This window comes from Artibeus jamaicensis, unplaced genomic scaffold (assembly GCF_021234435.1).
Source record: "Artibeus jamaicensis isolate MK-2021 breed Jamaican fruit bat unplaced genomic scaffold, CSHL_Jam_final scaffold_1964, whole genome shotgun sequence".
Lineage (NCBI taxonomy): Eukaryota > Metazoa > Chordata > Mammalia > Chiroptera > Phyllostomidae > Artibeus > Artibeus jamaicensis.
In genome coordinates, this window is record NW_026522030.1 from 10757494 (window position 1) to 10778415 (window position 20922).

The 20922-nt window shown below is 45.6% G+C and overlaps 1 protein-coding gene across 2 annotated transcripts in view; it reads left to right on the forward strand.

Annotated features, from left to right (window-relative positions):
• The window catches only part of ELP1 (elongator acetyltransferase complex subunit 1), a 58990-nt gene that overhangs the window by 11157 nt on the left and 26911 nt on the right, over window positions 1-20922 (forward strand). For both annotated transcript variants that reach the window (XM_037152732.2, XM_037152731.2), the window contains exons 6-16: window positions 1316-1401; window positions 3216-3312; window positions 3660-3750; window positions 4824-4947; window positions 5884-5977; window positions 8221-8451; window positions 9570-9740; window positions 13736-13835; window positions 15046-15270; window positions 17501-17607; window positions 17908-18011. In XM_037152732.2, the coding sequence (XP_037008627.2) occupies window positions 1316-1401; window positions 3216-3312; window positions 3660-3750; window positions 4824-4947; window positions 5884-5977; window positions 8221-8451; window positions 9570-9740; window positions 13736-13835; window positions 15046-15270; window positions 17501-17607; window positions 17908-18011 (1430 nt within the window). The remainder of the gene's footprint in view (window positions 1-1315; window positions 1402-3215; window positions 3313-3659; window positions 3751-4823; window positions 4948-5883; window positions 5978-8220; window positions 8452-9569; window positions 9741-13735; window positions 13836-15045; window positions 15271-17500; window positions 17608-17907; window positions 18012-20922) is intronic.

A 20922-nucleotide genomic window follows, 5' to 3' on the forward strand; every position in this document is an offset into this window, starting at 1 on the left:
GGAAAGTGCCCTGGGCCCAGCTAATCCCACCAACTTTTTTTATAACAGCCTTAATAGAGTGAATCAAGGGAGCAAGGGAATTTAGGTTAGGGTCTTACATCTTAGAAGTGTCTTTGTCAGTGCGACAGTCACCCGTGGAGTGGTGAGCAGATATTTTTCCTCTAACCAGAAATAACTTGCTCCGAGGTTGACAGACTTGCTCTGTTAAGGGCTTTGCAGGCCACATGGTCTCTGTTTCAACCACTCAGCTCTGCTGTCTTGGTGTGAAGGCTGTTTAGAAGACGAAGGAACAGACGCGGCTGTGTTTCGGTAACAGCTGATCTGTCAGAGCAGACGCAGGCCGCAGTTCTCTGATTCCGGTGGTGGCCCCGTCGCTTACTGTCTCTTCCCACTGGGAAAGTCCCCTTGCGTCACTCCTTGGTCCTTCACCTCTCTGAGGAAACTGAGGTGGAAGCCCAGGTGTGTGCACAGGGTAGCGCTGCTCTTTGCGCCCAGAAGCAAGGTAAGCTCAGAGGTACTGCAGTACTTGGATGTGTCAGTGCAGAGTAGGTAGGAAATGGTCATGCTGACCCCTAATTTATACAGATTTTAAACAGCCCACTTCATCGGCATCGGAATCAGTGGTGGGAGGGAAGTGTTGGGCCTTGGATCTGGCCAGGGCTTTGAGGGGCACCTCGGTAGTCCTTGTTGGCAAGTGGGTATCGAATCCTGCCTCCAGGAACGGGGCTGCTTTGTTTCAGCAGCTCTGACTTCGTGTTTTATGTAAGGGGAGCGTCATGATTTAGAAAGAACCTCAGCCTGCAAGGCAGATGCCCTGTGTCCTGATTTTGGCCTCTGCCACTGGGGGTCCCCGTCTGTCTGTGTGAGGAGTTGCATTCTATCTTCTCCTGTCCCTCCTCCACTAACTGGAGAGGTTGGGGACATTCATTGAATTGGACCCTTGAAATTATAATTTTATTCCCAGCACTCATCTTGTTTTATGTCTTGATATCAGTGGATATATTGTATAAATTCTCCATGTTTCGTTCCTCTTACTTGTTAAGTGGGGTGGATTGCTGAGGGTCATCAAGGGAATTAAGAATGTGTGTTGGCGATAAAGCTCTGTCCAAAACTAGGGCACTTCAAAGCCTTCAAATACTGTGGCAAATAGTGTGGAACATAGGCTTTGTTGACTGCTGGTCCATTTATTGAGGGGTCCCAGGACCCAAGTAGTTACCAGTTCCTGACTTCTTGAAGACTAGCAGTGAACCTGCTTTTGTTTCATTTCGTTTAGCTTACTGGTTGTCTCACCTGTTCTCACTCACTTGTTCCCTAGGCAAGTTTATCACTGTTGGATGGGGCCAGAAGGAGACCCAGTTCCATGGATCCGAGGGCAGGCAAGCGGCCTTTCAGATGCAAATGGTGAGGTTGGTCTGATGGATAACGGAACTTGATCGGGACGAGTAAGATCGCCACCAAGTATGATTTCTGCCCCCCGCTCCCGGAGCCCAGGGGTCCAGCTAGGGGCTAATAATGAACAGATGTCTTGTGCTTTAGTGAGACTGAAGCTGTTTCGAAAACCACAGGGAATGGGTCACCCAAGAAGGAGTTTTTTCTTTTTTAATGCCAAGCTGCTTTGTCATTTTTCTCAGTGTACAGAATAATTATAACCAGTAATTCAGTTTTTTACAAAATGAATCACAGAACTAAAACCCTGAGTGTACCCCCCCCCTCAATACCTATATGGTGCTGCAGTCCTGCACTCACTGTTGGTCAGCCACACGCATGTTTTATGTTTTCCCACATGTAGTTGTCAGGTAGTCTTTCAGTTTTTCCTCCCGAGTGAAACTTGCGGTTTTCCTTCTTTCTGGATACATGTGGCAGGTAGTGACAGGGTTTGTTGATAATAGATGAGGTGTGGGGTGTGAGAGAGTAGAATTGAGGAGGATTTGGGGCCTGAAGCGTCGTGGGTATTATCTGAAGAAACCTCCATGAGCTGCCCTTCTAGGATAAAGGAGTTAGTGATACACCGCCCGCCAGTTACGTCTTCCGTCCCTCCTTGTTTCCAGCTGTGTTTCATGTGACACGCTCTTCATCAGGCAGCTTGGAACCGCATGTTTGGTACCACGGGGCAGTTCCCTTTAGAACAGACTTTATTAGCTTGCCAGTGTGTTCCCGTGGTGCACACGCGGCCTGTGTCATTCTGACTCGGCCTGTCCCTGGACATGATGCTGGGTGCTCAGGTGGATCTGTCCCCAACCCGGCAGGGCTGGCTTCTGTCTTCAAGGCCTTCAGGATTGAGATGCAAGTGACACTGGAAGCCGGCCTTCCTCTGGGACAGTGAACACAGAACTCGCGTGTGGTCGTCATTGCGGCTCCCTTTATGGCCTGTGGCTCAGCTCTGCTGCGCAGGGCTGTAAAGCTTACATAACAGATAGAGCTCTACTCTCGTAGGTTTAGACAGACAACATCTATTTCTTTGTGTTGGTTACCTGGTGGGTTTCTCAGGTCACCGTATTTTTTAATGGAAAATATTTTCCACTTACTTTCCTAGTCTGTTTCTTTTTTCCCTGTTTGTTGAATTTACTGGGGTGACTGGTTAACAAAACTATACAGGTTTCTTTCAGATGTACAGTTCTGTAATCACCTGTACACGGTGTTGTGTGTTCACCACCCCACGTCAAGTCTCTGGCCATCACCGCCGTTTATCCCCACTATGCCCTCCTGCTCCTCCCTCCCCCCATCTTCCCTGTTTTTACTATCTGGAGCTGCAGCTTTTTTCTTCTGCTGACTGGAGACTGCTTTTTTTTAATGCCCAAAAAGGGATTTTTTTAAAGATTTTATTTATTCATTTTTAGAGAGAGGAAAAGGGAGGGAGAAAGAGAGGGAGAGAAACAGCAATGTGTGTTTGCCTCTCACACACCCTGTGCTGGGGACCTGGCCCACAACCCAGGTATGTGCCCTGCCTGGGAATCGAGCTGGTGACCCTTTGGTTTGCAGGCCAGTGCTCTATCCACTGAGCCACACCAGCCAGGGCAGGATTTTTTTTTTAAGTTCTTTTCTCTTATTGATGATTTATGGATGTAAGGGTCCTTTTATTAGAAGAATTCTTGAGGTTTCTATGAAGCTGGTTCTAGGTATCTTAAACCTTGTGTACAAGGTTTAATGGCTTGTACCTTGTTTGATTCTGGGCCATTTAGGCCATGAGTGACATTTGGCTTTTGTCGTCTCTTTAGCTCGAGCCTGCTTTGCCCTGGGATGACCATAGCCCACGAGTTACCTGGCGTGGTGATGGACAGTTTTTTGCTGTGAGCGTTGTTTGCCCAGAGACAGGTATGGAAACAACTTTCAGTTCAGCAGAAGAATTTTTTATGTTACTAATAAGTTCGAGAAAGTTTTTTTCTTTTTCATTGAGGGTTATTCTGCTGCTTTGGTTGTTAATACATTTAGAGCTAAGATTTCAAAGTGTTCTTTGAGGACGTTTGGTCTAGCTTCCTACCGAACTCAAATATTTGAGTTAGATGCAAACATTTAACAAGATTAATCTAATTGGCCTTGTGAAATAGTTTTTATTAACAAGGGAGGTGTCTGAAAAGTTCTGATTGACAGCATCTGTCATAATGCTTTAAGTTTGTTTTTTGCCTCTCCTTTCCCACCCCCCGCTTCTACCTGCTGCACAGGGGCTCGGAAGGTCAGAGTGTGGAACCGAGAGTTTGCTTTGCAGTCAACCAGCGAGCCTGTATCGGGACTGGGCCCGGCTCTGGCTTGGAAGTGAGTGGGAGGGGAAACCTTGTGACTCCTTCCTCAGAATTTCCTGGAACCAGGGCAGGGGTGGTGGTACCTATTGCATCTACGTGTCTGTGTACCACAAAAAGATAATTACTTTTTTTCATTTGGCTGTAAGCCTGTATGTCTCTTTTCTAGTTCCCTGAAATTGGACTTCAATTTGAATAGCAGATTATGCGCTTCTTCAGTTCTCCTCATCATTCCAAGGCCCACATGTTCTGCACGTTGTAGGCAGGGGCTCCACGAAGCCATTGTGTGCAACAGAGAAAGGTGCTCTGAAGGGCAGTCGCAGTCGGCACAGCCGTGTGGGCAGTGGAGCTGCGCAGAGGACTGGGAAGAGGGGGCTTCTTTTCCCTGCACAGACTCCCACACCGCAGGCATCTGTTTTCGGAGCAGCATGCGGGCTGGATTCAGGCCTGACCCCCCTCGGCCCAGCCCCCTAGAGCCGGCCACAGCCTGCCTGCGATACGTGGCTGCCCTGAGGACGGATAGAGGAATTCCTCTGCCCGGTCTCAGCAGCCCCTGTTGCACGTGAAGCCACTAGGGCGCTTGGATTTCGACATCTTGTGTCCCACTGGTATCTGAGTGGCAGTTGGAGGACAGAGCACAGAGAAAAATGTATTTGTATTAAAACCTAGCGACAAATATAAATGAGGTGATTGAGAAGTCTGTATAAATTCCTACCTGAGCATGGAATATTGGCTGCATTTACCTACTTGAAGGAAAAACAGGTTATGGTTTTATAAGGCATTATAATGGAATGGTTTAAATAATGTATTGGTTTTTAAACAAGTCACCCAGGTGCCATCTAAACCTGAGGCTTTGGGGGGAGATAGAGGCTTTGTGCAGATAGGCAAAGGCACTCTTTCCTCTGGACACGTCAAGTCCCACGCCAGGGTGCCTGCTCACCGGGAGACGCCTGGAATTTAAAACTTCTTTGGGGTTTTTTCTTTTCTTTTTTTGTCTTTGCTGAAAAAAACATTTCTTCTCATTTTACCTTGTTGTAAGCCAGCTGGATACCCTTGGGGGGCCTTCTAACACTCTGGGTTTGCTCTCAGGCCCTCCGGCAGTTTGATCGCATCCACACAGGACAAACCCAACCAGCAGGACGTTGTGTTTTTTGAGAAAAACGGACTTCTCCATGGACACTTCGTTCTTCCTTTCGTCAAAGATGAGGTTAAGGTAGGTGTCTAGGTTGTTTGACCATCAACTTCAGAGGTCTTTACGCAGCTGTAGAGAAGGCTTGTATTTGATGTGGTGTGTAAATAGAAACTCCAGTGTAGTTAGTAATAAATATAGTGGCTGCTTAAAACTGATTTTTTTCCCTTAAAAAAAAAGGCAATTTTCCCCTTAGAGATTGTTAAAGAACAAATGACATTTCTTTTCCACCCTAAATAAAACATAGATAGGAAATAGAAATATTAGTTATTATTGTTTGTTTTGACAAAAGTATAACTCCAGTAATAAATATATTTTTCATTCATAACACTTCAGCCTTAAGCAGCTTATGTACCATTAGGATCTTCGTTGACACAGACGCACATCAGACGGTCATCTTAAATGTGTGAAAAGTTGACAGGGGAGGTTCACGAACTCCCTGGCACCTGTCATTCGTAAGATACCAACATTTTGCAAAATTATTTTTATCTGTCCACCACTCTCTGGCCTACACACACAAACACTCATATACATACACATTTTTATTTTCTAGGTTTCTTTTAAATTCTAGAAAATGAACTTTTAATATTTATTTCTAACAGTTAAGGACATTTTTATTTAAATAATCACAATTACATTATTATCACATTTTGCAAAATTAGTAATCATTCCTTCGTATTATCTAATAGCCAGTCCATATTCAAATGTCCTTGATTGTCTAAAATGTCACTTTGCATTTGGTGGTTAGGTCTTTTTTAACCTTTAAGCATGATGCATTTTTAAAGGCCTCTAAAATCACATATCACACAGACTTGTTTAAGGGCTCTGTAGGTTAATAATTTACAGCTGGGGTCAGCTCCAGTCGTGGGATGGCTTGGTTGTGAGAACAGGGAATTCAGGGGACAGATTGGAAGTAAATATGTAGGTAAAGGACAATGACAGGTTTTTTTTCCCTGTTAGGTGAACGACCTGCTCTGGAATGCGGACTCCACTGTGCTGGCAGTGTGGTTGGAAGACCTTCAGAGGGAAGGAAATCCCGCTCTAAAAACCTATGGTGAGACAGCCGCATCGTCTCAGCCTTTTGTCCCACAAGATGTAGTTCAAAGTAGATGTGGTGTTGCCCTTATCCCTCGTACTCAGTCCTGTGGTGGACTCTGAGACGGGCAGTGGTTAGGTTTCGGTTATTGAAGATTTCCGTCACGTATCAGTCAGGGGTCTGTAGAGAGACCTAATCAGGGCAGGCCTGAGCAGGCTGGACACTCAGGGAGGAGTTGACATTTCGGTCTTGTCTGAAATTTACAGGACAGGCCTGGGTCTGCAGCCAGGCAGGAGTCTGCATTGCACTTTGAAGTAGAATTCCTTTTCTTCTGGGGAACCTTTGCTCTTAAGGCTTTGACCTCATTGGATGAGGCCCACCCACGTTATGGAGAATGGTCTGCTTTATTTAAAGTCAGCTGATTGTATATGTTAATCACATCTACAGAAGACCTTCCCGGCCACCTCTAGACCACTGTTCTCCAAACTACCTGGCACTGCAGCCTGGCCAGGTTAACGTGTGAAATTGACCATTACCGGTCATCAGTACTTCTTAGATGGTGTTAGTACAGAGAATCAGAACGTTGGCCAAGAGAATACTACACTGTGGAAGTGAAAAATTGGATTAGATACAGGAATCCTCTCTATACCTTTTAAGTTGTGTATATAAGTATTTTTTAGTGTATATGTAGTAAGTGAAACCATTAGAAAATAAAGATGAGAGGGAACAAGCTAATCCATAATTCTATCACTCTAATAATCACTATTAAGGTTTTCTCACCTTCAGGATTTTATGTGTTTATCTCATTCTAGCCGTGATCTCGTTTTTGTTACATTTGCAGGTGTGACACACGCAGTTTTGTAACCGCATCTCCACTGTCACACACGTATTTCCATCTCAGATGCCCGTCTGCATTATTCTGAGCCACTGTGTGTTGTTCACTTGTGCCAGTTTACTAAATCCCACTCCCTGAGACATTTCTCATTATCAGCAATAATGTGCTGAACATTTTTATTCATAAATCTTTTCACTTGCTTCATTATTTCTAAGTGGCTTTCAAACTTTATCAGTAGAACTTTTTATTTAACTCAAAGGTTACTTAGGAAGCTCATTCATTCATTCAACCCAGTGGTTTACAGCCCTGGCTATACCTTTAGGAAAAAAAAAAACCCAAAACCCTTTCTGGGCTCATCTCAGTGAATTCATGGTGTTGGGATGCAACGTATTCATCAGTATTATTTTTCCTCTTCCAAAGGCCCCCGGGTGGTTTTGAACATGCGGCCGGGGTGGAGAGCACAGGGTGTCAAGGGCAGGCAGCGGGGTGGCGGTACCTGAGCGTGGAGTCTGACTTACCCGCTCACTGCCGGGGAGAGATGCTGCAACGGGTGGGTTAGGGAACTGGGTTAGATTTACTGGGATCCGTGACTTGAGAATTAGTGATCAAGGAGATATTTAAAGAAAGCAAATTTCTTAACATCATCAAGATCTTCATTCACATGTTTCATCTGTTTAATAAAGGTTGGTTTTCGTATGATCAGGTCTTTTTTTTTTAGCTTTATTGAGATATTAATACACAACATTGTGTAAGTTTAAGATGGACAGTGTATGATTTAATACATGGATATATTGTGAAGCGTTGACCACAGTGAGGTTCTCTTCACGTGATTATCGTTTTTATTGTTGTTACGCAAGAACATTTAAGATCAACCCTCCTGGCTACTTCCAAGTGCCCAGTACTGCATTGTGAGCTGCAGGCACCAGGCCGTGTATTGGATCCCTGGAACTTACCGACTTTTAACCGAAAGTTTGTGCCCTTTGAGCAACACCTCCCCAAGTCCCCCACCCTTTGGGATTAGGTCTTATTCTTTTAATAAATGTGGAGAAAGATCATTGCTTGCTAATGTCCTTGGACAGCTGAATCCTAACTAATACCAGAGAACCTTGCACATAACTGCATGCAAAGCCCCTGGGAGAAAACAATAAGCATCTTAGCTTAACTCAACACAGTGGTGCTAGTCCGGTGCTTTTGGATTGAGTGCTTTAATACTGTCAGTCTGTCAGCTTGCTTGTTTTCTAAAACTGTGAAGAAAACAACTCACCCCAGCACTGTCTTGTCCTAGCATCCTTCCACCCTCATTAATGGAGAGGCTGAGCCTGGAGAGTCATTTGAAGAAGAAAAGATTGCCCCCATGCCCCTCTGCGGGTGGGAGGAAGTCTGACCCTGCGGCCTCTGAGGGCCTTCCTTTCGTTTTCCCTTGCAGTTCAGCTCTGGACTGTTGGGAACTATCACTGGTATCTCAAGCAATGTCTGCCCTTCAGCGCCTGTGGGAAGAGCAAGATTGTATCTCTGATGTGGGACCCGGTGACCCCGTACCGGCTGCACGTTCTCTGTCAGGGCTGGCACTACCTCTGCTATGAGTGGCACTGGACAACTGACCGGAGCTTGGGAGATAGTTCCAGTGACATGGCAAATGTGGCTGTCATCGATGGACGTAAGCAGCGGGGAAGGGTGTCGACGGGCCTGGAAGGGGTGCCTGCACCCCATGCCTGCCGACATGGTGGTTTCACTAAAACAGTGGGGACTACTTGCTGGGCTGGTTGCTTTGGCTGTTTGGTTTCTTTTTACCTACTTGTTGTTTTGTTTGGACGGGAGAGCCCATAAGTGGGGCATGTACCCACCTGAGGACCATGGTCCCTCCTCTGCACACCCGCCTGCCAACCCAGTTCCCCGTGGTGCTGCATCCACAGTCTTCATATATTTACTGGTCCAGCCTTTCAAGACGCTGAAAATTTTGACCCTGGGTAGAGGGGCCTCAGTCCTGTTGTGGTTGTGGGTGCGTCAGCCTCGTCATTTGCTCTGACTTAGGTTTGCGCTGACCCTGACCCTTGCATCATTCACCCCCTGCCCCCACCCCATGTTGCTTTGGTTTCTGATAAAATACTTGTCAATAACATGCCTCTCCAGTGTGTTCAGTTGGAGTCACAGACATCTGTCTACTGTGAAGATTGGCTTATAATGAAGTGGAGAGTTTTGTTGTTTTTGTTTGGGTGAGGGGGAGGAAATTGGGGAGAGCAGTAGCCACCTGAACAGGCAGTTTATTTTCTGCTAATAGCAGAAGGAAAAACTTGTTTCTAAGATTGTAATGTGACTGGGTGTACTAATTCATGTTCTGTATGTTCATAATACTGATTTACTGATGATGTGTTCTGTGTAGAGGACTTAATCAGGTATGCCCTATTTCCAAATCCATGCGGAGGGAAGTGCTCTAAGGAATTGAAACGTGCTGATCCCCTTGCTTTAGTCTGGCTGGGTGGCAGGCTGAAGCTAGAACTGTGACTTCCACCTGGCGCCTGGCTCCTGAAACCTCCAAGACCAGAGGTGGACTTCCCGGCCTGGAAGTGGCAGTAGCCAGAGTCTGTGATACCTCCTTCCCCTCTTACATGATATTTAAGCTTATTCATGATAAAAACACTGAAAATTATTTCAAAGAATTGCTGTGTATGTCCTACCACCATTATTAGGGAGTGGTGTGCACTGGCCCAAGGCCTCATTTTACAGATTGAACATCCATGGGTGTTAACCCTCCTTCCATCCCTCTCGCACCTGCAGACAGGGTGATGGTGACCGTCTTCCGGCAGAGTGTGGTTCCACCTCCCATGTACACCTACCGCCTGCTGCTCCCACAGCCCGTGAATCAGGTCACGTTCTCTGCCCACCCTCAGAAGAGTAACGACCTCGCTGTCCTCGATGCCAGTAACCAGATTTCTGTTTATAAGTGTGGTGAGTTCGCAACTGTTACCAGGATGCTCTGCCTCAGGTTCCTCCTCTGAAGAGCAAGTTATAGTTTGGCGTTGCCTTCACTTTAGTGTTTCTAAAAATTTTGAAGTTTATAATTAATATTAATGTCATCATGACATTTATTGGGTTGGCCAAAAAGTCCATTATGTTTTTTTCCGTATCATGGTCCTAAGTAGTGCTTAGTTGTCTTTCACTTCATTGAGATGATTTTGTGAGATTGTATTGTGACAGCTTTCATATCAGCATGCATTAAAAAAAATTAGAATTGGTGAATTTTTGTGCAGCTATTTTAATATTGAAGATGAAAGAAAATACACAACATTTTTGGCATATTATGCTTTATTATTTCAAGAAAGGCAAAAATGCAACTGAAATGCGAAAAACAATTTGTGCAGTGGACAGAGAAGCTGCTATGACTGATGGAATGTGTCAGAAGGTTTGCAGAGTTTCTTGGTACTATTAATATTTGGGCAAATAGCTCTCTGCTGTGGGGTGTCTTATGCACTGCACTGGAAGATGTTTAGCAGCACCCCTGGCCTCTACCCACTGGAAGCCAATAGCGGGAGATAGCCGACATATTCAAAATACCCAAATCAATGAAGTTATTGGTGAAAATGAAGAATGTGTCTTACTTTATAGAAAAAATATAATGGGCATTTTGGCCAATCCAATAATAGGCGTGTGGGATTTTTTTCACTGGGGCTTTAGTTTCACTGTGGATTATAAGAACTTTTCCTTCTGCTTTGTTGAACTTGGAGACTCAGTTATTTAAATAATGACATTCAACCCTGGAAATAAGATAGCATTTTATTACATGTTTAATGCATTTTACAGCTTCCATTGCTTTGCCCGTGTTTTCATTTGGTCTCACAGCCCCCCTGGGAGCCGGGTCACTGGTGGCGTTCTCCGTTGTCAGAGACGAAGGAACAAAATGCCCGTGTCCTTGCAGCTGCTTGAGCGAGAGCAGCAGGGATTCCAGCTGAGGGTTCTAGCTTCCCGTTCCCTTGTCTCCCGCAGCCCCGTTCTCGGTGTCTGGTTGCTCCTCTGATGGACTGGGAAGCCTGACACCCCGTGTTTGGTTGTGAGGTCTGTGGTCATGGCATGAATCATGCTGGCCAGTGGCACTGGTGTCCTTGTTTCAAATAACTGCTGAATTCTCAGAAGTAAACGAGATAGCGGCTGGGAGAGCATAGTCAAGGCTAACTGTTTGTATGGGAATGTCCTGCTTGCTTATCAGCTTTTCTGTTAATCAACAGCCTACTGTTTATACTAGTACTACAGGGGTCCTCGTTTCGGTCAGAGTCGTTTTGTTATAATGTGGATGAGATGCCGTAGGAACTTAACCCTTCTTTGTGTCGTCTGGCCTGGGATGAAATGGACTTTGCTGTTTGTAGTTACACTTAAAGTCACAGAATGTGTTGACGGCATTGAGGACTGATGTGCTTGGATATGACTCCAGCTTCTCTGGCTTTAGTTTCACTCTATAAAATTTGGGCAAATCCTCATAAATCCTACAAAAATCCTCCTTAAACTTTTTATTATTTAATAGCTTTAAAAATAACAGTAACGCGTTCATTGTTGAGACAAATCAGAAAAAGCAAAAATTAACTGCTCTTCAAAGTGGATTTTCTATCAACTAGTAATATCGAAAGTAAGTGTGATTGTCTTCATACTTGACCTGTTGGGCATCTTATCACTGGTTTTATGAGATTAAAAGAATCAGATGTAGAGGAGCTTTTGTGGCGCTTAGTATACGATACTAACTTGAGTTGTATATCGTTTTACAACACACAGACTATTCTGTCCTACATTCACTTCGAAAATAACTGTATTCATACCGCTCACCCACGTAAGGTGTGCAGTTCTGTGCGTTTTAGTACGTTGAGAGTTTTGCAGCCATCACCACAGTCAACTTGGGACGTCTTTGTTTCTGCAGAAGGAATGCCCGTGGCACCCTGCATTCGCTGAGCTGACGCTCACAACTGCCTGGGACTCGATAGGGTGGGTCGAGAGCTCTGCCTTTGGGAGATTTGTCAGGTGTCTGTGTGTGGGTGGGCCAGGGGTGTGGGCACTTCGAGGCAGATAGCAGAGCGTCCAGGCAGGAGATGGTGAGAGCTTGAGCCCGGGGAGTGTCTGCAGAATTGCGAAGAGAAAGAGCCTACAAATCCAGAAGCTGGAAAGCCTTTGGGAAGTTAAGGGTTCTATTGTGGAGTGTTTGCGTATAAAAGAGTCTGGAAAAAGGCCGTGGGAGTTTTCATTAGAGCATAGGACTTAGAGATTAGTCTTCAAATCTGGAGCCGTTTCGGCTGCCGGTGCTGGTGCGGATGGCTCACGTGGAGTTGGAGCTGTTGAATGCCAGCGTTGGGCACTACCCAGTGAGCAGGATGTCGGGAGAGCATGAGGATAAGAGCTGGCAAGGGAAGGTGGCTTTTGCATTTAGCGTGACCAGGAAGCCTCTCTGTGAGGGTGACATTTAAGCAGAGAGCCAACAGGAATTAGGGAGCCATGCAAGCGTGGGGTAAGAACATCCAGGTAGAGGACAAAGCAACTGCTAAGGCGCTGGTCATTTGTAGGAAAGAACCAGGAGTTCAGGGAGGCAGCAGAAGAGCAGGTGAGGGGAGCATGGTGGGTGGGGTCACAGGTGACAGCTCTTGTTGCCTTTGAAGGATCTGGGAAGATGTTAGTGTTCCTTCTGGTGAGACAGGGAACCACCAGAGGAAGCAGGAGAGTGTGGTGTTCTGACTCAGTTTTTAAAGCATTGTATTGGCTGCTGTGCGGTGAATCACCAGGATCAAGGATGGAAGGAGAATGGCTTTTGATCAAGGGTGTGGGGTTGGAGAGGGGCAGTTATGGGGCAGTGGGAGGAATCAGCACTGGGCCGAGAGGGCAGCCCCACCGCCGGTGTTGCTGGGGCAGGTGAGGGTTGTGACGATGTGGTACAAACGGAGAGCAGATCTTGGTTCTCCTGAAAGGCAGGCAGAGATTTTAAAAAGAGATTGAGAAGTGACTGTTTTCTAGATTGCTTTTTTTGTAAAGTAGTTTGACACCTAGAACCCTATGGCCTTGTATCAAGAGAAATGTGTCAGAAGCCGGCCAGCAACCGTCCCTTGACAAGGTCGGGATGGTTGAGATGCATCTGCAAGGCAGAGGCAACTGTGGCTGGATTTCCTGTCTATCTCTCTTTACATGTTTGTTTTGGTGATCAAAAGGTGGTGGGATTGTTAGACACTTGTATTTCAGGTTCATTGACTAGCATAATTCCAGTGAAGTTGTACAAAATAATTTCTTGACCAGAGAACAAAGTCCCTGTATGTCTAAAAGTTGTTGGAGTAACAGCCCCTCCTTTACCTTGAATAGGGATATATATCAATTAGACCGCCAAAGAAATAAGAGAAGCTGGTTAGCTATTAAGCACTTAGAAACAGTTACGAGGGAGTCAGAGTTTATAGTACACAGAGAAACATTTTAGACAGAAAAGGATTGATAGCTAAGTTAGACATCACAAAGGCCTTATAGTAAATTTCCTATTACCTCTACTCAATCTAGCGTATCCTCTTGCCCCATGACAAATTCTGAGAAACTTTAATAAACATTAAGACATTCAAACTCTGTACATACACCTACTTCTAATTGTCTGATTTATGGCTTTCCTGGTCAAAACAATCTTTGTTTAATATAACTGAATCTATGGGAACTTTCGTACTTTTCCTGGTTACCTTTGTATTGATTTTCTCTGCTTAACTGATCATGCTATGCACCTGCAAATGTTAATCACTACCAAAAATGAAAATATAAAAACCTGCTTATACTTATAATAAACGGAACAGAGCTTCACTGTCCTTTGAGGCGTGTTGTCATCTGTTACCCATCACCGATGCCTTACCCACCTTTCAGGAACCCCTGGACCCTGCTGCGGCTGGACCACAGCAGAAATATTTGTAGTTTACTGTGATGGTATTTGCAATTTTGTTTTCTAGGTGATAGTCCAAGTTTGGATCCTACAGTGAAACTGGGAGCTGTGGGTGAGAATGGATTTACAGTTTCCCTTGGGACACCTCATCTGGAAAAGAGATACGAGTAGGTGGTTCTTAGGAGTAAATTTACTCACTGTTACCCTGTAGTGCAGCAAGTATAGACAGCACTGTGTGCTGGTTTTTCAGCCTCGTTGGGGAAGCCACACACTTGTATTCTGAATGTCACATATGCTGAAGGGCGGCAAGAGAGTGCAAGTAGTAAACCAGCCTAAAACCCGCTCCCCTCCACAGCTCTTGGTTCTCCAGGGAAAGGTGGAGGTGAAGCCCACAGGGCGGAGCCGCACTTGCGCCACCTCGGTGAGGAGTGTGGGTTGTTAACACACGGCTGATCCTACGCAGCCTTGTCTTGGCCTCATCCCACACTCTGAGACCGCCGGTGCTCCCAGGTTACAAATCAGAATGCATTTTCCACTGGAAATAATGTTATAAATGGTTGGGTATAATTGAATATCTCAGGAATTTAGAATATAGGTTCATGTTTTAGAAATTGAGAGGAGAGCTTCCCGTCATTCAGAGACAGTTTCATGAAGGACAGGAAAACTTACCATAATCCTAGAAGAAGGGCTAGGTTAGGATTGGCAGAAAGGACTGGGAACATCGGAGCAGAGTGCTGGTGAGGACCAGTTGGGGGCGCCCCTGCGTGGGGCTGAACGCAGTGCAGAGACTGGGTCCTGGAGAGCTGGGTGAGGAAGATCAGGCGGGGGAGCACCTCCTCCACTGTGCGCTGAGGGTCTGCTGCTTCTGCTCACAGGCAGGAAGTAGCCGTAGGAGTTGCTGCCCCAGGTGGCAGAGAGTACTCCCCTCTGGTGTATAAATGCTGTAGAAGGAAGACGTTGGAGGCAGGGAAGCTCGCTCTCAAGCTAATGTGAGCTGCTTAGGAAAGGACCCGTTCTGCTGAGATCCAAGTGTCTGCTGCAGTTCGGTTTGTGGGGACAGTGAAAACCTCTGGGCTTCATTAGCGCAGGGTCGACCCGGGGCAGGGCATTTTCTTCTGTGGTCAGTTTCACAAAGTGTTCTCTTCAAATCTATAAAGATCTCAGGCTAAGAGACAATATTAAATGAATGGAAAACATGTTTCAGAGCCAGACAAATGTTATCTTTGGGTTTTTTAGTATTTGAAATCACTTCAGGTTTGTCCCTCCAAATAATTAGGTGTTGACTGTATTCAGGGTTTATTCTTCGTTCATTCAGGAAATTCTCAGTGACATTAAAAGTTTTATTCACATCTTGCATATTGTCAATGTTTAAAACAGAATTCAGTTTGAGAATAGTGAAGATCAAGAAGTAAATCCACTGAAGCTCAGCTTTCTCACCTGGGTCCAAGAAGACGTCTTCCTGGCCGTAAGCCACAGCCGGGCCAGCCCACAGTCTGTCATTTACCATCTGACTGTGGCCTCTTCCGAGATGGGTGACGAGCATGGGCAGCTCACTGTGATCTCTTCCGAGACGGATGACGAGCATGGGCAGCTCACTGTCAGGTATGACAGCACTTTCCTGTAGTTCATGTCCTACTAGATGGAGCTGTGCTTTGTCTGTATGTGCTTAGGACTTGTTTTGGCTTCAGTGAGCCAAGCTGAGGGGCAGTCGCTTCCTTGTTAGACACTATTAGCAAGCAGTTAAGGCTGGTTTTGAGTCATGTGAAAATATAGGCTAAAAATGTATCAAGTGGTGAAAAATAGGACAAAAACCAATAGATGAGACAGAACATTTTAAGATATGTTAAAAAAATTTTTTTGAGATTTAATTTACTTACTTGTAGAGAGGGGGGAAGGGAGGAGAGACAAAGAGAGGGAAACATCAATGTAAGAGAAAAACCTTGATTGGGTGACCAGATGATCAGATCAAACCTGGATTTGATTCTCACGCCCTGCGGGAATCAAGCTGCTGGCAACCTTTCACTTTGCAGGACAACACCCAGCCAACTGAGCCACGCTGGTCAGGGTGAGATGTGTTAAAAATTTTAATTGAACATACACTGACATTCCAGCGGGGCAATTGCTAGCCCGTGGGAGTCAGCCACTGTGATTACCCTTGGTTTGGTAGTTATTAAACTCAGTTGTGAGATCTATTTCTGGGTGCTGCATTTTGATGTCTCGCTGCCGCCTCTTTACATGCCGTTTGGCGCTTCAGTCCACTTACTACTGGAAAGTCTCCTCTGTTTCCTTCGCTAAAATTTCGCTGCTGCCTGATCCTGCTTCATTTCAATCCCTGACTGCGCCTTTGTCCCCGGTTTGAGTTAGTGAGAGCTGTCGTCTGCAGTGCAGGGCCCCGCTGTGCAGTATAGCCTTGTCCAGACAGCTCTGGGAAAGCCTCGGGGTTCCAGCATCGCAGCTTGGCACCGTGGGCGTGCATCAATGGGAATCGCCAGCTTCATTTGTAATTGAAGATCTGGTTTCATGTGAACTCTGAAAAGCTTGTTGCAGAATTACGACCCTTTCCTTATTGTATACATAAAACATATCCTGATGTGGTCATTAACTCTGAATCTTTGACTCATGGCACTGTATATTTTTAAAAAGCTTTTTGTGAATATGTCTGGATGCAGAAAATGATGTAGCTGCATGTAGTACTTAAGGTAACAAGGGTTTACCTTTTATTACTTTTGAAAAGCAGAACAGTTTCCATTAGAAATGCGTCAACTATGCCAGTTCCTACTTTCCAAAATTAAAAATTCTTTGTGGAAGAAAGAGCTAGATGCAGTCATCTCATTTACTGTAAAGGGAATGCGAAGCCACTTACATTGTATTTCTGTTGCTTTGATTTTTGTTTCTCAAAAGACTGTTTTGTTCATGTAAAGTGTCAATATCTTTGAGGACTATTAAAATCTCACAGTTACCTCTGAGATCTTAATAGCTTACATTTACTACAGCTTGTGCTTTATAAAAGGTTCTCTTCTTAGTGCTTTACCTAGATTAACTCATTTCTCTCTCACAATACCTCTTTGGAGCCTGTGCTGATAGTGTGTTACAGCTGAGACAGCTGAGGCACAGAGCTAGCAAGTAAGTTGCCCAAGGTCACAGGTGAAGCCGGGATCCATCCCCAGCAAGTTTAGTTCCAGAGTCTGCTCTCTTAACTTACAGATAATTTACCCTCACAGAAGCTGGGGCTTTGGGGGTCTTTTATAGATTGGTTAAACACTCTGAGTAAATGTTAGCATTGGCACCATGTGTTTTTATCACTGACTCAGGTGGAAACAATGGCAATAGCACATTGCCCTCTTCCCATGAACGTGACAGACCTACAGACTTCCCTGAGTGTGTGTGGTAGCAATAGAGACTGCTCTGCTTTCCTACAGACTGCTTTTTACCAGATAATATTGGTACCAGGCATATTAAATGAAGTCGATAAATTACCAGTTGCAATAAGTCGTAACAGTTGCTGCCAGAATAGGAGGGTTGTCCTCACAGCGTACACACCTGGCTTACTTGTAGTGTGGAAAATACTGTGATACGACAGTAGTTGCTTTACCTGGGCTTGCGATTGCAGTGGTTTGTCATTGTGTGTGTGTGCACACTAGTGTGTGTGTGTGTGTGTGTGTGTGTGTGTGTATTGCGTATATATTGTATTGAAATAAGCAGAGCAGCACCAAAAGGAAAGTGCTTTTTTCTTTTTCTGTTTTGCAAAATGTGAAATGTTTAGTGCAATATCACTACTTTGGAGAAAAAGGATCTGTTCACATCCCCTCCCTCCCTTTTTTTACTTTGTCAGTTCATCTGTGACAGTGGATGGGGTCATAATCAGCCTGTGTTGCAATTCCAAGACCAAGTCAGTGGCATTACAGCTGGCTGGTGGCCAGATACTTAAGTACCTTTGGGGTGAGTATCAAAATGTTGGGAAACCATGTTCGTGATTTATATGCCTGTTTAATTCTTGAAAACGTGACTTGTATCATTTCTGTGCTGTACTGATCATTAGGGCTTTTAACTACTCTGGAAAACCCTAAGCTATAGCTTGGAATTGGCATGTGTTTTTCACCTCTCTTTCCTCTTGTAACGAACTGCAGCACCCTAATGAGTTTCCAGGATATATTTGGAAAGTGATCTAAAATGCATGTTAAGTGTTTTAGCAAGTTTAATGTGCCAGTTTTTTACAAACCTCACCTGCCAATCCTGCAGAGTCCCCCTCTGTGGCTGTTGAACCCTGGAAGAACCCGGCTGGCTTTCCTGTTCGCTTTCCTTACCCTTGCACACAGACTGAATTGGCCGTGGTTGGTGGGGAGGTAAGTGAACTCAGGGCAGACAAACTTACCAGCTAAGGCAGTGACCCAGGATCCGATGCCGTTAGGTGAGAAGAGTCTGGGCTTTGGAGATGCACCTGGGTCTCACTAAGTCTTAAGGCAACAATGAGAAGTTACCCATTTTCCTGAGCCTCAGTTTCTTCATTTGTGAAATGGGGTTGAGAGATTGGCTGGCAGTGCAGCAGTTAGTTGATTCCTTTCCTTGGAGGTTTAAATTTACAAATAGAAGAATGCAGCCCTGGCTGGTGTAGCTCAGTGGATTGAGCTCAGGCCTGGGAACCAAAAGAGCGCTGTTTGATTCCCAGTCAGGGCACATGCCTGGGTTGCAGGCCAGTTCCTAGCAGGGGCCAATTCCCAGCAGAGGATGCACCAGAAGCAACCATACATTGATGTTTCTCCTCTTCTCTCCTTCTCTTCTAAAGATAAATAAATAAAAATAAAAATAAAAAAAAGAAGAATGCGATAGTGTTCTTAACAGCCTCCCAGGTGGGTCTAATGTGTAGTAGCCACAGTAGAGAACTACTAAATTTTGTCAGACCTTTTATTCAGAAATGACTTGTGGACTTCCAGCCAAGATGATGGCATTGGTAAACAAGCTCACCTCCTCGTACAACCACATCAAAATTACAACTAAAATATAGAACATCTATCAGTCAGAACCATCAGAAATTGAGTTGAATGTAAGTCTGACAACTACAAAATTAAAGGAACCGCATCCACCCAGACTGGTGGGAGAGGCAGAGACAGAATGGGCTGGTTCCACATCCACGTGTGGTCGATGACAATTTGGGAGGCCTGTCTCGAGAGTGAGGAGTCCCAGCCTCACAGCAGGTGCCTCAGCCCAGGGTTCCAGTGCCAGGGAGTTAAGCCCCCAGAACTACTGGCTGTAAAAACCAGTAGGGATTGAATTGGTGGAAGAAACTTGGGGAGTCCCAAGCAGTTCCTCTTAAAGAACCCACACTCGGACTTACTCCCTCTGAGCTGCAGTACCAGGGCACCAGCTTGGAAGGCACCAGTGGTGTATAGGGAGAAACTGAAGTGTCTGGTGTCAGGACAAGAGCTGGGGGACAACTTTCTCCCAAACAGAAAAGTGGGCAGAGGCAAATGTCCCTTTTCTGACCCCTCACGCCACAGAGCCACAGAGCCGGCAGGCTGGTGCCATATCTGAGGCTCCGATAACCTGGCTAACACTGTGTACCGCACTTTGGAGATCCTCAGAGACTCAGTCTCACCCAACTTATGGGTACACGGCTCACCTAACTTACTGGCCCACCCAAGTTGCTTTTCCATATGAATGGCTGGTCGTGGGTTCACAATCCTAAATCCTCTCAAACAAGCAACAGCCAGCCTCAGTGAGCCCCCAGCCCCTGTACCTCTTCCTAAGTAGCCCCAGGCCTGGCACTATCACCAGACAGCCAAGATTTACAGCTTGGCTTCACCTGGGAATCTCCACGCCCAGCACAAGTAGCAGCCATCTCAGATTGCTCTATAGCTTAGGCAGGGTGGCCACAGGCAAAACGCAGGTGGGGGCTGACATTGGCCTATACCACCCAGGAAACCCCAGGGCCTGAGTACCCAGTGGGCAGCCACAGACCACATCAGAGCACCACCACCCTGCTGCCACACAGCTGGTCCCCCGTGGAGGGTGGAGGTTGGTGGACAGTGGTTACAGCCAGTCCTTGTAGCTCACTGGCCTGGGCGGCCTTATTTGCCTTTGGGGAAAATGTCTAGGCAGGACTGACCTGAGAATTGTGGTTAACCTATTATTCATTCACTGTTTAGTGAGCACTACTCTGTGCCTGTCCCTATGACAGCCATGTTTAGAACAAGGAAAGCAGTGGATCTGCTGTGTTCTGGGCAGATCAGAGCACTTGAGGAATAGTGGATTCCACAAGGGTAGGGGGTCACATCACTGGCAAACACAAGCGTATCCAGAGGGAACCCAGGATGGTAAGTGTCTGGGCTGCACCCTTCTCTCACATTTTTCAAAATTTAACACCTGAAGGTAAGGCCTTCAGGGTGTGGGAGATGTTCTGTTTTGATCTAACTAGAATCCTTTGCCTCCTTATTCTGGTAACCAGTTACCCTGCTTTGTAGAGAACCTACTCCTTCCCCATCCTTGTGATTCTGGAAGGGCTCTCAATTGCGGTACTGTGACCTCCAGTCACGGGGACAGACCGTGACCCACAGCAGACCAATCAAAGCCCTTCCCTGGGTCTTTTGTCTTTTTCCCTTTGGCTTGTGAGTTAAAGGATATGTTTGCAGAGAGATGGCACTCATATCCCCAGCCATTTGGAAGGACTTGAAATAATTAATCAAACTCACAAATAGAAGACAAGCTGAGAAGTGCAGAGACGGAGTGTGACTGGAGCAAAGACAGTCACGCATCACTAAACGGCGGGGATACAGTCTGAGAATTTCATCATCAGGCAGTTTCATTGTGCAAACATCACAGAGCGCACTTGCACTTAAGTCAAGCACAGGAGAAAATGAGGCAATCAAGACACAAGGTAAACAGATGTACGAGGCTGCTGCTGGCACAACACGGCATACTCATCTATAGCAAACTTTATAAGTAGCAAGAGTACACTCTAAAAGAACAATAAAAAGTATAGTAAATACATAAAACAGTAACTGAGCTGCTTATTACCATTATCAACTACTATGTACTTTATGTAATTATATGTGCTATACTTTGATACCACTGGCAGGGCAGTAGGTTTATCAATGTCAGCATCACCACAGAACACATAATGTGTTGTACTAGGACGTTAAGAGAGCTGCGATGTCTAAATAGACAATAGAAATTTTCAGTCCTGGTGGTCAATGGTCACAGCCAAACCTTGCAGCTGACTGGCCTGGATAAAATCTGTCAACAGCAACCAAGAGGAGG